A 17,540-nucleotide genomic window follows, 5' to 3' on the forward strand; every position below is an offset into this window, starting at 1 on the left:
GTAGATGTAGTAGGTAGTCTCGCGTCCGGTATCCTCTGCATGATAACTGCAAACATGTGGCTAACAGCTGGGGCTGCGGCTGTGAAGCTGGTTGCCAATAACCGTCTAGTTTTATCACAAATATTATTTAAAAATTATTATTTCATTGATCATAAGATCGAAATTTGTCCGTATTGCCTTCTGGCCTTGACAGTCACCTGGAGGCGTTCTAGTGCTCCAGAGAGTAGTAATTAACGTTTCCTATCACTGTCGACATAAATGGGTTTGAAATGGGTGAAGGATTTATTTATTTATTTTATTTATACTTCCCTTTGTCTCTACCTTGTAGACGATGAGGGGTGGTTTTATAGCGACGGTGAAAGGTACATTGAAAGTTGTAAATGTAAATATTTTTTCGCGCTTTTCCTTACTGAATTTGGTAAGTAAACGATGAAACATAATCAATTCGTAATGAAAAAAAAAATGCTTGTTTGTATGAGTGAATCCGAAGAAAGACATTTTGTCTTTAAAACGGATTTGGGTATGTGGTGGATGCTTCCAATGCACGTATTTGGAAAACATGTCAAATAGTAATGTAATTATGGTGCTCAAAATTATTAGAATAATATCAAATATGTCACGGAGCATGTACCTGTGTGTTATATTAAAGTGAATGAATATTAGTATTAATGTTGCAGTGTTTAATTATTATTATATACACTATCAGCATAAGGTTGATGCGTATACACATAATATACTGTAGGTATTTTAAATTCATGAAACATAAATACGGAGGAATAAAAAATAATATCCACATTTCATAATAGAATGCGAAACAAAGCTTCAATGAAACATTTCTATTTCTTTACAACACGAATAATGTACTTTTACCACGCAATTACCAAATCAAAGATCTCGGTATTATTTTTGAAGCAAATTTCACGTTGAAGTCCCGTATTACTAGTACTGGTGTTATGGATAAATCTAGTAAGATGCTTAAATTTGTACTTCAAAACTCTAGATATTTCAATATACTACTGCACTTTGCAGATTACATGATAAACAAGTAATAGTCCGCTGCATACTAGTATACTGTTCCACAATTTGGGACCTTTCTGAATCGTACCGCATCCTTAAAATACAGAAGGTTCAAAAGCGATTTTGGCGATACTTATATTTTCAAAAAAAGAATAATTATTTATTTTTGAATTTATCATGACTTTTAGCAAGGATGCTGGGATTATAACACCCTCGAATCTTGTCGCCTTTTTTTTCTTGGAAACATTTCTATAAGCTTTCTGTATGTTTATGTAATCCAAATATACTGAAAGAGATCAGTCTGCATGTTCCCAATAATTATGCTAGAGCGAGATATTGTGTACTATTTACGCACCCAGAAGTCGTACGAATGCAAGTCAGAATTCACTCATTAATAGAGCAATTCACTTGCTGAATACGGCTTCTGCAGATAATATGAACCCATATCGGCAGTTTAGCAGCTATATGCTTTTGATTAATAAACGTGTACCTTATATTTAGAGTTTGCATTATATAATGGTATAAACAACGCGTAAAGTAGACCTATTGTCAAATAAAACAATAAATAATAAATTTATGTGTTTGCCTAGGCATTTTCGTGAACAAATTACTTTCCGGGAAGTTGCATTGTTGAAACCCAAGTTGCATTGCGGGCTTCCACCGTCCTGGAAGGCCGTCAATGGCTATTTTTCGGCTTTATTCAGCGAAAAAAAGGGACGCGGGAATGACATGGGAAGAGGCAAAAGTGCTGGCTGGCGATAGGGTCTCCTGGAGGAGTCTGGTGATGTCCGGATTCTCCACTAAGGAGCGGAGTGGAAAAAGACAAAGAAGGCTTTATATTGTTCTGTCAAGATATTTAATGTTTCAATAAAGTCGAGTAATCTTACTGTCAGTTGCCTTCTGTACGCCGATGACGCAGTCCTCCTAGCTGACAGCGAAGAGGAACTGCAATCCTTGGTTACAAAGGTTTACGAAGTGTGCAAGGAGAGTGATTTGCTAATGAATGTGCAAAAGTCGAACGTCATGGTCTTTGAAAGAAATGTAACTATGACTGAATGTAAGATTGTAGTAAATGGAGATAGTTTGAAACAGGTCGAAGAATTTGTATATCTGGGTAGTATGTTTACTAGAGATGGAAATATGGACAAGGATATTGAAAGGAGGGTTAGTGCCGGTAACAGAGTTAATGGTGCCTTAAAGTCTGTCGTAGCAAATAAGTGTCTATCGCAAGAGGCTAAATTAGCAGTTCATAATGGAGTTCTGGTACCAACCCTAATGTATGGAAGCGAAGCATGGAGTTGGAAAAAAAGGGACGAAAGTAGACTGAATGCTGTTGAAATGCGATCCCTCAGGCGAATGTGCGGAAAAACAATGTATGATAGGTGCCCTAATGTCGAAATTAGAGCAGAATGCAAGGCTGAGTTAAGCATTATCGACAAAATTAAGAAAGGTCTTTTGCGATGGTTCGGTCATGTGGAGCGAATGAATGATGAAAGAACGGCTAAAAAGATTTATGATGCGAATGTGTCTGGTTGTAGAAGTCGAGGAAGGCCGAGAAAGACATGGCATGATCAAGTACAACAAATTCTTGAAAGTGGTCATGTGAAAAGTCGGAATAATCGACGTGCGTGCATGAGAAGATGTATGAATGTGAAGGAAGCAAAGGAAGTGTGCCAGGACAGAGTGGTGTGGCGTTCTATCCTCTCTGCCTACCCCTCTGGGGAAATGGCGTGATGGTTAGTTAGTTAGTTAATAAAGTCACCATACCACTTCCGCTCTTTCAATGTACTCGAATGTAGCTTGTATTAGTAAAAATATTAGTGTGGTGCATAAGTAATACGCATGCACCCAAAGAAGCAAGTTGGGGATGAAACACGAGATCGCGAAATAAAAAAAATGATTGAGACAGTAGAGACATAGATAAAAATACCCACGTATTTGTTAGTGTTGCCAACATCGCAGCCGAATTGTCATTTTAGACGGAACAAATATTCGCTAGTCAAATTACAAAACGGCTCCTTATTGAAAAACGGTTGATTGATGATTAACCGTATTGCATTTTGGCTGAATAACCACACGCTAATTTGAATGGTTAATTTTTTCATTCATTTCTGCTGACCGAATGATCAGCGAAAATGTTTATTGTGTAAAAGAAGCTAAGCTGACTATGGTCGCGGGGGAAAAACGGACATCTACTCAATACTACCGGGAGAAGAAATATGACTTGATGAATTATTCAATAGCCAATGAGTACTTTATTGTTAAGAAGAAAATACCGGAAACTCCAAACGTGCGTATAATACCAACATAACAATATTTTTATGGGTTTAAAAAAAATATACTTTTAGATTTTTTTCATTTATTTTTTTATGTGAAGTAAGGTTAGGTTAGGATAAGTTGTATTAAGTTTAGTAATATAACAATTTTATACAAAACTATTTGTTTTATTATTTAACTTAACTTAACCCAACCTATCCTAACCTAATCTACCTTATATATGATTTAAAAAAACAATCATTATTTAAAAAAATAATAAACAGGACATATGTACAATTAACTATTGTATATTTTACAGTTGCAGGCCGGAATATTAAAGTAACCGTCTTCACCTAAAAAACCTGTATATTATTATGTTCTATAAATCAGCGAAGAAAATTAAACAGATATACGTATGATGCACTCTGGATTAAAATATTTTTTAAAACAATTCAATGATTATATTTTGATTTCTACTTCATTCCTTTCCGCATCACCAAATCGAAGGGTATCTTGAATTTTTTTATACATGAAAGGATTATGAAATATTCTAGTGTAAAAACACATGTTTAATTAATTTTTTTGTGTCAATTATGACGGGAATCAAACCCAAGACAAACGCATGGCAGGCGAACGGCTGACCCCTAAACTTTTAGATTTAGTATGTCCAAACGTTTGTAGATAGATACTAAATTTAATTTGAGATAGGCATCATTTTAGATTTTTAAAATACGCAAAAATATTTTCAAAAATTATGACAGGTAATCCTGTTAATGTTTTAGGCTCGATGCATCAATGAAAGTTAAGTTAAATAACATTAAAATTTGAATATAAATAAAAAATTGTTGTGTTTTTATAAATATATGAAAAATGAGTTTTTTTATTTAAACCTTTTCATAAAAAAAGGTGTTAAATACTAGAATATTATTTTATACAAGAATGTGTTTTATAGTCCCTGGACCCTGAAGCGTAAGAGTAATCATTTTATCTTAATATAGCAAAAATGATCAAGATACGCTGTGATTGTTGTACCGATGCAGTGCCCGATGCACCATTAGGTGCGGAAAGGTGATGGTGATGATGATATGATGTAGCAGTTGATTAATTCGTGAACAAATTCTTCGACCAAAATGCGGTTTTTGAGGTGGCCCAGACCGCGTCTTCGGATTCGAATCCCGGTAAAATCACAACAATTAAAAAAAAGTTATATTTCTTAAACCTGGGTGTTCAATGTTCAATGCTGGTTCACAAATGTAATAAGACCTCCTGGCTTGTAAAAAAGTCAACCGACTTAACCCAATATATTTTTTGCATTGTGCATTACGTATTCAAAAACTAGTTTTTTTCACAACAACATTAATTCATAATTGCCCCCATTCAAAATACCAAATACAATTTCTATAATAATATTTTAAAAAATAACTGCTTTACCGACGTGACGTGCAATTATTCAATCACTGTCGATTTTATTTGACAAGTAGTGCTGACGATTATTGTAAGTTTAATATGATTAAAAACATTGATAATTTATCGTAATTATAAATTGTGGGCTTTCAACATAATAAACTCAAACCTACCGTAAGTTTTTTAAAATTATTTTTTAAATAAACACCATCTTATAACGTAAAAAGATTATTTTTAAAAATGAACATTTGTCATTATAACAATATTATTCAGGGCACATTTTTTGTCTGTTTTGTGACCTTATTTGCTGTTTTGTGATGTAACAAACAAATGTAATTATTCATATTTTGTGGTAAATATTGTTAAACTCAATAATTAGTGTCATGTCTCAACATTAGCATCTGAGCACCAACAATGTCACAAGCTTAAAATTGTAGTTTTTGAGTCAAGTAAGCAGAAATGTTCCTGAACGGCGATTATTAAAAATATATACATATGTGACCTTAAAAGAAAAAATGTTACACTATACTTATTTTTTTAAACTAAAGAAATAATAGTGGCACAATGATCATTATGCTATTGTTGTTTGTGAGAACATTTATAACTAGATGGCATAAGAGAGTTAACTTTAGGTTGTACCTTTGTTATTGCGAAAGCGCGGGTGTGTGTTTATAAACTGCGCTCTTGTCAAAATGAGTTTTTTGAGTTGTGCCACTATATATAAATGTTATTGTACGTTAATGAATAGGTTTTACCGTCGAAAATTGTCAGTGGCAATAAGTCAGTCATTAAACCATAGAATTAAGCATAATCCAGAAACCGCATACGCGCATCGAACATAAGGTGACTAAACTACTCTTAAACGAGTAGTTATAGGTTTTGACCCGTTAGTTTCTTTGTAGACGTCGCTCAGTACGCAGCTCCTGATTTGAATTCAACTATACCGCGTTGTATCGTTTTAAAATGTAGAAATGCTGCTGGGATTAACAAGAAACAGAATGGGATCACATTTCATGTGAAAGTAGCAAATTCATGTGTGAGTAGCAAATGCATCACTAGATTTTAAAAATTATTTTCCCACCTGTCAAAGAAAACGAAATTGACATTTTGTTAGTGTTGCCAGGGTAGTCAATTTTTTAAGGCTACTTTTTATTAATAAGAACATTGGTTTTAGTTGATTGAATGGAATTTTAGCTTTCCTGCTGATGAAAGATGGAAAACGGAGTAGATAAAAACAATACAAAGAGTACGGCGAGATGAGTTTTGGAAACCAACAAAACGAAGCATAATTGGCTCAATGCATTTTGAATAAAATGTTTTCATGACGCAAAAGGTCATTTATCTAAATGTAAAACTTTAATGATTAATTCTGTTTCTAAAAGATAATATTACAAAAAGCTTACTTAACAAAGAGGAAACTAAAATTATCGGGTAGACTGTATTAATATGTTCTTATTAAAAGGGTATTATTTATAGGAATGAGGAAATTAGTAAAAAGTTTTACTGAACTCTTCACTCGAAAAAAAACGTTCATGTCTTTCTCTCAAAAAGAACTAAAAAGGCTTTCTTTTAGACAGGGCATAAATTTTCGATTTCTTCATCTTTTATACAACAGTTTTCGAAACCCGGCACCTGGGTATCTATCTAAGAATTTAGTTTAACTTTCTAATCATGGACTAGCACTTTGCTCATCTAAAGAGAGAACTAACGAAAATTTAGTACAAAAAAGTACAAAAAGATTTTAGAGAAATTAACAAATTGTTTTTTTTTAAAATAGAATTTCTTACGTTTGTGTTATGGTTATATTTTTCACGATCTGGTAACATTACGCGGCGACTTCAAGCATACGCGCAGCGAAAGTGGGGCAAAGCGGAGTGATTTTTTGATACATTCCGATGTATTCAAATATGATTCTACGCTCCTTCTGGACTATTGTAAATTCTAGGCATTCAACCTTATATTCCCTAGTTTTCTTAAATTGCATGTATCGCAATGAAAATTATGATAAATAAAGCTCTTTTATTATTGTTCCCGGTGCGATGTATTTAATTTGTAAACGTAAAATGCAGCATATTGAAAAAAATCACATTCTTTTAAATTCGATTGTTTCTGTGTGTATGTTTGTGTTTGTGTATGTGAATGTGTGTCGTGTATTAAAATATAACTCAACAGTGTGATTTCCATTCTGCAATAATAATTGAATGAGAACCTTTACGACTTCAGTGGAAAATTTTCAGAATTTTAAACTTTAAATTGTCGGTATTAATTTGTAGAACAATGAGGGGTTTCAGCGCAGCGTTGGATTTAAAAAATGTTTTTATTAACGCGGTAAAAATTATAACATTTAATTGTATGGCAAGTTTCTCGAAAATATGATAAAAAACGGTTTTAATAAAAAAATACTACTTTGAAATGTTACATTTTCAGGTTTTTACGTCAAAAAAAGACTTCGGTGTTTTATTCACGTATATTCGCTATATTAGCTTATTGCGATTATTTCTGCATTTTTAACTTTGGAACGGCAAAGAGCGGACTTCAGTATTTTATCCTCTAAGGTACAAATGAACGTACTTATACAGAAAGCAGCCAGCCATAGAAATGCGAAACGGAGATAATATCACCTTTGTGAAAGGAGTGAATAATCTAATCTACACAACAGTTGGAATGTTTTTGACTTTGACAAATGATAAACAATCGATACATCCGTTTTTTTTTTTATATTACAAACAAATCTAATTACGTATTTGATCAATTTTAATGATTTTTAAAGCACCGCAAATTGAGAAATGCCGTTTTTGTGATCGACACTTTTTTCAGAATGTGATTATTATAGTTTTTTGTATGAAAGCGGTCGGACTGTTTTTAGCAAAACATATAATTGACCTTACTGCATCCGATAACACCAATATATACATTTTTCAAAATGGCTGCTTTCTGCATAACTATGTTCAAATATATGTACATAAGTAAGAGTTTAATGAGAAATTGTATAGTGGAGGAGTGTCAGAATAATAAATGCTCGTGATATTATTGAGAATATATAAAAAATATTGTAGGAATTTTTTTATATTTTTTTATTAAAATTCATTTTGGCACACAAACATTGGAAAATATTACACAAATTATATAAAACAGTAATAAGAAGCTTGGTATAATATGTGTATGCTGAATGCTCTATTTGACCTTAAAATAAAAATACAAAATAAAAAAATCAAAAAACGAAAATTCTATTTTATAAAGTTTATATTTGAAGCACTAACTAAGGTTATTTATTATAATAAAATAAATAAAACAACTTTGTTTTTAACCACTAATTTTTATTTTTCACCGACCGGTTTCAAAGCAAACAAGCTTCTTTGTCAAGGTTTACGTAACTAATGAATTGATTCCTTTTTATTTTATTTCTATCATGTTCACTAAATACTACACGTGGACCCAATAAATCAAGTGTTTTTTTTCTTACTTCTTATTTTATAATGATTCTATTTTAGTTTAAAATTCATTAAATCGGTTGTAAAATTTTATTTGTTGACACTAAAAAAAAGGTTAAAAAGTGAAAAAGAAAACTGAAAAAAAAAAACAAAACGTGTCTAAAAATTTAAACGAATGCAATTTTTGTAAAGTAAATAAATATGTCGTAACAATATTTTTAGTTTGTCCAAATTTTTGCAGACAAGGACTGGATTCTTCTATATTATCTTCTCTAAAATGTTACTGATCTCTAAATATCTCGTAGGTTTGATTTTAATATGTAAGCTAAAATTTTTATTTTATTTTGAGTGACAGAAAAATCAAATTGAAATAATAACAGTAGTTCCTGTTAATATAAAGAAATATTAATAACAAGATGCTTCAATAAATTTCATCAACTTAAATAATGAATTGAAAATAATAACGTGGACTTGTATAAATTAGTTATCGCTATAGGTCATTAATTTAAAGGTTGTTTGTTAGGTTATTTGGAATGAGTACTTGCTGTACGGGCATTTGCCAATCCTGCATAATTATATCCCTCTTATCCTCGGGTACCCAGGCAATCATTTTGCAAACGTACAAAAGCATGTTTTAGATGTTTTGCTTGCTCGAAGACTTCCGCGTGGCCTTAAATAGTTACTAAAAATATTTTTTTAATCAAAAAAGCAACAAAAAGTTGAGGTATTATTTTTAATTTAAAACAAGGTTTCCGCTAAGGTCAAAAACGGTTGAAAGAAGATTAAAGACTGGTAGCCGCTTTAATCAATGTCATTCTCAAAGATAAATTTCCGAGCATAATATTATGATAATTCAATTTTAAACTGATCACAGAATACTAGTTTTTAAGACATTATAACTCGGTAGTCAGGCGGCAGAAGGAGCCATCTGTATTTGTTTGGTTTTCAATAGTTTAATAAATCTTTCAGTAAATACGCAATGAAAAAAAAATGACACCAATATTTAAGAAGGTAGTTAATTTCTAAAAGCTGGACAAAACTTGGTTTTTCGTATTTTTTATTTTCTCTCTATCTATCCTCGCCTCTGTTGTATACACCATGATTTGGTCTAACACACGTTTTGTATATCCGAATTATGTTTCCAATAATCATGTGTTCATTGTACTATACGACATTTCTTAGGCATCCAGATGTTTACTAACTGAAATGGATATGTTTTCATCATCACTATGGCAGCATCATCTGCATGGCATGTGATGTTAATGACCTTATCTCCTTTAGTAGATTCAATATTTTTTTTATTCTTAAAAGCGTGAACTTATTTGAAAAATTTATAAATTAATAAAACATGGATTAGAATTATCACAATTGAAAACATAATTGTCAAATTGTCCACGTTCAGACAAAAGTCACTAACCCTAAAAATAACAATTTGAGTAAAATATGCATTTTGAAGCGTAAAATTCTGTTTTTTAACAGGAAAACGACACCAAGGTAACTTTGTTTTAAAATTTAATTCAATTTATTATTTACAATTTCACTTTATATTGTTAAATATTAAAGCATAAAAAAATAACATGTTAAAAAATATTTTTTAACAACTACCCATATTAAAATATTTTTTTCTAACATTTCCTTTTTTTCATTTATTCTTATAGCTTGTATGTTCAGATTATAAACAAGCAAAAGTTAATTAACCTAATTTTAGGCAACTTGCCTCATTAAACCTTCCAGATATTTTTTAATGTATCAGAAGAAAAGAAAAACTACTAGTGAAATGTATTAAAAAGAAATGAATGAATTACGTTGTGTAGATAAAACCTCCGAAACACAAAAATCTGATTTTTCCTTGGTCTCCAAACTTTCAAATTGCGATTTCTCAAAACGATGATTTTGAGTTAGTGAGTTTTCATCATTTTTGTAACATGAAGGTAAAGTGATCAGTCTTACGCTTCAGGTACCAGTGCGGGGACTATGAAATATTCTAGTGTAAAACACCTTTAAAAAAAAAAAAATATTTCATGTCAACCATGTCGGGAATTGAACCCGAGACCTCTTGCATGGTAGGCAAACGCTACACCACTACACCGCAAGGCCGACAAAATAATATCATATACTATACAATTAGTATTCTAGTGTATTGTTCTAGTTGATTATTAGACAAACGAAAATTTTACTGCTTTTTTTTCTTAAATATTTATTTTTATCCCTTTTTCTTTCCTTGGTTCGTCTTTTCTCTCCTTCTAAACTCATTATCTGATTCCACATTCCTTATTATTAAATATGTACAACTTAATGTACTTAAAAAAAAAATGCGTGCAATCCTTATCTCCCAATGAAAAAACAGCTGTTATTTTTGATTCATTAGGGTTTTTTTTATTTGATGTAAATATCTTTTGATTCGTATTTCTGTTTTTTTGTACATTTTGACAAACTCTTCCTTTGACCAGTCTGATTTTTGGTTCGCTGGAAAATATTGCTTTAAGCAATAAGTACGCCGTACGTAATAGTTTAGTTTTATTATAGTGTAAATGACATAATAAATCTAGACGAACATTGTCAATCTCATTAAAAATTAACCGATAACAATACATATTTTTTTGCGCAATAAAAAATGACGTACGTGTAAACATAAATAATAATGATAAAACCCAGTAAAATTCAAATGATTTCAAGCGACAAAAAGATAAAAAACCTGATAACGTTATCATTAAAGAGTATTATTTTATCGATACAGTATAAAAAATGTTCGTTATTGTAAACACGCAAATTTTGTGAAAATAATTATTTTACTATTGTATTCTCAGGTACGTTGAAGAACTCTTAATATAAATGTATACTTTTTTCAAACACGATTTATTCGATCTAATAAAAATAACTACAATTAAAATAATTAGTTGACAATTTGCATGACATATGTGTATATTAAAAGTGCATGGTTTGAAAGTTTCCCGAGTTTTACGTTGGCAGATGACGAGTGTTCAGTTTGGAATTACTGTCGCATCTTTAATTAAGTTGGCATATTATGGTCGTGGCTAGTGGGTAGTGGGTAGGTCAGTACTCGGTACTGGCTTCACAAGCCATAATATATATACGGCTGTCAGTGCGAGCACGTTCCAGTTGGCTTCGGGCTCTCCGCTCTTCGGTGGCTAGTGGTCAGTGGATACATTACTCTAGCGGTGTCGCGTAATTCTATTATTAATTTCTTATCTCAGTTTCATTATTTGTAGCGGCTATTCACTCATAACACAACTCAGTTACTCAGTTCGCCGTCCGCACTCGGGGCGCTACCGTCGTACCGTGTGGCGTGTGCCATGTGCCGTGTACCATTTCCTCAACTCGCGAATAATGGATACTCGGACGTTAGATAAACGGTAACGGTCGGTTATCGACATATTGCGTCACGAACGGAAGTCCGATAGTATTTTCGCGCGCTTAACCTAGCGACTTGTTGACGATGTTTACACAACTGATTAATTTTATCGCAGATAGTTCGAAGGGGTGATTGGCCCACCCGACTCCGTTCATCCAGGATGGCCCGGCTTCCTTCCATACTGCGGCTGTTGGGGCTGGTGGCTGCGTGCACCGCGCGGGCCGCCCCCTCGCCCGCCCCCGCTGCCGCCGTCGCCGCCGCCAGGTCCGGCCTGCCGCCCTCGTGCTCCAGCAGCGTATTCTGCTCCGGGCCGCTGCTGCACGCCGTGCAGACGGCGCGGATATACCCCGACTCGAAGACCTTCGTCGACATGCGAATGCTTAAATCCGAGAATGAAACTTTAAGCGATTTCGACGAACTAGTAGAAAAGTACAAGACCCCCACCCGCGATCAGTTGCAAACTTTTGTCGAGGAACATTTCGTCGAGGGGAAAGAGTTAACCCCCTGGATCCCATCGGACTATAACTCCGATCCGCCCATGTTGAACAAAATATCGGACCCGACTTTTAAACAATTCGCGAAAGAATTAGTCGCCATTTGGCCAAATCTCGCGAGGAAAGTTAGTCCCGAAGTTTCGGCAAACCCCGATCGCTACAGCCTCATTGCTATACCCAACGGATTCATTATTCCCGGAGGAAGGTTTAAAGAGATATACTACTGGGATTCTTATTGGATAATAGAAGGAATTATCCTCAGTGGAATGACAGAGACCGCCAAAGGGATGATAGAGAATTTCCTTTATTTAGTCAGGAAGTTCGGTCACGTCCCTAACGGAAGCCGAGTGTACTACACCGAGAGAAGTCAACCTCCGCTCTTGACAGCCATGGCGTCTAAGTATATATCCGCCACTGGAGATCTAGAATGGCTCAAAGAGAACATCGCCACCTTCGAACAAGAATTAGAATATTGGTTAGATAAAAAAACAGTAGAAATAATAAAAGATAAACAAAAGTACGTAATGTTGAGATATTTCGCTCCAACTAAGGGCCCGAGGCCAGAATCCTACGCGGAAGACTATTCCAGCGCAAACAGCATGGAAAGTGACGAAAGGCGTCAGGAGTTCTACACCGATATCAAGAGCGCAGCAGAGAGTGGATGGGACTTTTCGGGGAGGTGGTTCATCAGCTCCGACGGGTCAAATAAAGGAAACCTGTCCGATATTCACACCAGGCGTATCGTTCCGGTGGACCTAAATTCGATGTACGCCGCGGCGCTGGAAACAGTCGGAAATTTCCACAACATGCTTTCTGATATAAGATCCGCTAAAAAGTGGTGGTCTCTTTCTAAATATTGGCGGAATTCTATAGACGACTTACTTTGGAATGACGAAGACGGCATTTGGTATGATTTGGACGCCGAGAGTGGCGAACAAAGAAAGTATTTTTATCCGACTAATGTGGCGCCCCTGTGGGCGAAGTGTGTCGACATCGACAAGCTCCCGGCGTATTCCGCGAAAGTGATTAAGTATCTCAAGAGCAACCCCGGCATGGCGTACCCGGGGGGCATCCCGACTTCGCTGGACCGCACGGGCGAGCAGTGGGACTTCCCCAACGCGTGGCCGCCCCTGCAGTCCATGCTGGTGCAAGCCTTGGCCAGCACGGCGCTGGCGGAGGGCCACGACATGGCGCGTGACCTGGCGCAGCTGTGGGTGAGAGCCAACTACAAGGGCTTCAGGAAGAACGAGGAGATGTTCGAGAAGTACGACGCGGAGCACCCCGGAGAGTTCGGCGGCGGGGGAGAGTATGTGGTGCAGAGCGGCTTCGGTTGGACGAACGGGGTGGTGCTCGAGTTACTTAACCAGTTCGGTCAGGAGATAAAAGCCGAGGAGTCACTTCCTGGTGAAAACTTGGCTTGAAGCTCCTGCTTTAAATAATTGTGATGTAACCAATGACGTATTGTTTATAGACACGTTACAAACGCGACGAAAATTACTTTCATTATTATCAACCGAGATGATGCTCAGAAATATGCCTTCGTATGTGACGAAAAAATGCTTTAATTTAATTAACTGCAACTGTAAAAACAAAACAGACAACGTTTCGTTCAAAATTAAAATACAATTGATTGAATAAGTGCATAATTAGTTATATTTTTAGGCACGTTTTTCTAATTTTTGACAGCTGTCGTTTCTATGGTAACTAGTAAAACCGAAATAAATATGAACTATGGAAATACGTTTATCTCTTTCTTACATGCATGATTGCATGTGTATCGTGATCTCTGTTCTTTCAAATTGTACATAGATAGCAACGCAATAATTGCTATATATCTTAGATGTAGATAGTATATAAATAACGTGTCTATTTATTATAAATGTCATTGAATATGTCTAAATTGTGTTTTGTTACTAATTCCAAAGTTACGAGTATTACGGTAATCTACAAGGCGGATGGATGAGAACATTACTTTTCATTATTTATATTTTACCGCAAAGTCACATCTACACGATTGACTTGAATATGTGATATATGTATATTGTATGCTTTTAGAGTTAATTTATTTACGTATGAAATATAATTTATTGCCAAGATCACTTTACTACTACAATTGAACGCTGTATATACATACATACAAACATATCATTTAAAAATACCACGATTTTGTGCGCAACATATTAATTTTGACTGCCAAAAGAATGGCAAAAAGCTTTACAAAATCTGTAAAAAAAAAAAAGAATTATAGTATTAGAATTTATTATTTTAAGATGTACATACCCATTTTTAAATATAATAGCATTTGACATTACTTGTTTTCTTTTTCAATGGCCTTTAGCGAAGTAAACATATGACAATAAAAAGAAAAGAACAAAACAATTTTGTACAAAAAATAAGTATTTGAACTCATAATATGCAAGACAAAATAACAGAAGTTAAAAATAAATATAACAGTTTTGGAGTGACAGACGCAAAGTGTCATGATGTATTACTTATTTTTTGACCAGTGAAGTTTCCATATTATTTAACATGCTAAGGTTATCAATTAACTATTTTTATTTTTTTGAGTGCTATAATGCAAAGGAAAAAAAACCTAACTTAAAACAGTTTAAAAATTAAATTAAAACTAAAATCAAAGGAAAGAAGTTACGTTTAAAGCATCTAGTCAGTATTTACATAAGTAGAAATAATATTTAAAATGAAAAACATGCTCAAACGCAAAACTCAAAAAGGAAAAATATATGCATATGTATTCTTTTAAGGAGTTTTAAAGAAAAAACAGATACGAAGCAACTATAAAATAAATAAAATACGATAACTTAAAGTCAATTTAAAGAACAAGTTATAACATAATAACATCTTACTTTAAAGGTAATCAGCGACAGATATTTTATAGATTTTAATTTGAATAAGGATAAAAAAATAGTTGATTAATTTAATTGAATAAGTCAGTTCGTTTGCTGTAGTGTGGAGCCGTAGAAAAGGTGAGTGTGTACTTGACGTAGTTTGCACTATGCGAATCGACAAAGAAGGTAATAGTTTGTCTTGCTTCTGGCTGTATCACATAAAAACATCAATATTTTACATATTCAGTTTCAGTGCCGAAATACGGCGTTTATTGGCAAAAACTGTACTTATAATTGACTTAAAATACACAAGTATTAAGTAGGTAGTAAAAAATAATTATTTTAACAGTAAAAAAAAGTAATTTTCAAATGCAAGGAAATATTCATGGCAAACTTTCGGGAATCGGGTTGTGGTCTTGTGGCTAGTATCTCGGACTCACGGACCAAAAGGTCTGTGGTTCGAATCCCACTCTACCCCAACTTGATTCCCATTTTCTAATAGCGAGTTATTTACAACTCGTTGATAATGGCCCTCAAAATGAAATATTTGCGTATATTATAAGAACGCAAATATTTCTTTAAAAAAAAACCTTCACAAGGTACAAAAATACCTACTTTTAAGCGAATATATTTGGAGTTAACATAAGCTATGTCCGTTTTTTACCAAATTTAAAAATGAGCTCCAAAAGCAAAAAAAATGTAAGTTTAAAGTACGTCATTCGAAAAATAAATATTCTGCTCTACAAGATATTGTGTTTGCTTTAACATTAAATGTATTATTTTATTTTATTAAAGGGTTATGTTCGCGTTTAATTGTGGGAATAAAGCTGCTTGCGATATTCGCGCAGTGTGCGGAAAAGATGCTATGAATAATATTGAATAGTTTGTAGCATTTTTTTTGTTGGGTCGTCTTGATATCATCATTTGGAAAAAAAATCAGACACAACTTATTTAAACTCCTAATACAATATGAATGTATATAATAATATGGATCGGAATACAACTTTATATTTATCTATCGAGTCTTTCAGAACACCGATTCAATGAAGTCTGCATTTTTTAAATACTTTTAGTTTTATTTGATTTCCCGACTATTCTCCAACAAAAACCTCGATGTTCCTTCACGTAGACGAAATTCTTATCCTTAGTCATCAGAAATTATAATTTCCAGGAACATCTACCCATAACGATCAGAATCGTCAACGAAAAACAGGATCTGTATTTATTTGGGTTTTGAATAGAATAAAATAAGTAAAATAAATAAAGTAAATAAAATAAATAAAATAAATAAAATAAATAAAATAAATAAAATAAATAAAATAAATAAAATAAATAAAATAAATAAAATAAATAAAATAAATAAAATAAATAAAATAAATAAAATAAATAAAATAAATAAAATAAATAATATAAATAAAATAAATAAAATAAATAAAATAAATAAAATAAATAAAATAAATAAAATAAATAAAATAAATAAAATAAATAAAATAAATAAAATAAATAAAATAAATAAAATAAATAAAATAAATAAAATAAATAAAATAAATAAAATAAATAAAATAAATAAAATAAATAAAATAAATAAAATAAATAAAATAAATAAAATAAATAAAATAAATAAAATAAATAAAATAAATAAAATAAATAAAATAAATAAAATAAATAAAATAAATAAAATAAATAAAATAAATAAAATAAATAAAATAAATAAAATAAATAAAATAAATAAAATTAATAAAATAAATAAATTAAATGAAATAAATAAAATAAATAAAATAAATAAAATAAATAAAATAAATAAAATAAATAAACAAATAAAATAAATAAAATAAATAAAATTAATAAAATAAATAAATATTGTAATATTTGAACTCGTAAGCAAATGACATACATAAAGTCCAAGTATAATATTATAAAGTTCTATCTGAGTGATGAGATCTCAATTACCAGGCTATCAGGGTCTATCTGGTAATTTGATGGGGTCAACAATTACAAATCTCAGGCCACAGCTGAAGATAACAAGACGTAATTTAACTACTCTACTCCCAACTCCCAACTGAACAGTTTCCATTAATGCATCTCGAAATAATATTTTTAATGATTGCCGGTTTTACGTTTATTTAACACTCTTAGTTTAGAAACGACGAGACAAAATTTTAGATTTCATTACACTCGATCGAGCAGTTACGATTTTTCGTAAACGATAATTTCTTTATATTTAAAGTATTTTTCACCTAAAATTTAAGAAAAATACCACATAATTTGAGTGATTTAAAACTCTTTTTAAAACTAAAATACACGTTTTTTCTAAAATATTTTTTCTGTTCTTTTCACTGTCTTTGTCTTTTTCAATTACTTTGTCTCTACATGAGTACCAATGTACCCTAATTTAGGCTAAATTTCACAAGGCGTAATCTGCCGGCCGAAAAATAATCACATTTTAGTTATATAAAACCTTTAAGTACACTTTTTATCAGAAATACTTAATGTTTTTATCAAATGTTTTTTTTTACTTTACGGCGCTTTAAAATGCCATAATCGTACATTTTAACTTTGAACAATATATAAGTTTGAGTTTTCTGATATAAATTAATCTTGTGTTATATAATACAATAAAAATTGCGTAAAAACCTTATAAAATTTTTGTTTTTTTTTTGTTTTACTTTCATAAATTATTTGTTATAATGAAAAACTTATAAGTATTGTAAAATCATTA

The 17,540-nt window shown here is 32.3% G+C and overlaps 1 protein-coding gene across 2 annotated transcripts in view; it reads left to right on the plus strand.

Annotated features, from left to right (window-relative positions):
• LOC148283109 (trehalase-like) overlaps positions 1-14,283 on the plus strand; it is a 37,747-nt gene extending 23,464 nt beyond the window's left edge. The window contains exon 2 of one of the 2 annotated variants that reach the window (XM_088224074.1): positions 11,597-14,283. In XM_088224074.1, coding sequence (XP_088080200.1) covers positions 11,642-13,396 — 1,755 coding nt within the window. In that variant the 5' untranslated portion in view covers positions 11,597-11,641 and the 3' untranslated portion in view covers positions 13,397-14,283. The remainder of the gene's footprint in view (positions 1-11,596) is intronic. The other variant, XM_088224075.1, reaches the window with a different exon arrangement.
• The last annotated feature ends 3,257 nt before the right edge of the window (positions 14,284-17,540 follow it).

Source organism: Micrasema longulum, unplaced genomic scaffold, assembly GCF_059751315.1.
Source record: "Micrasema longulum isolate JH-2025_06_02 unplaced genomic scaffold, ASM5975131v1 h1tg000261l, whole genome shotgun sequence".
Lineage (NCBI taxonomy): Eukaryota > Metazoa > Arthropoda > Insecta > Trichoptera > Brachycentridae > Micrasema > Micrasema longulum.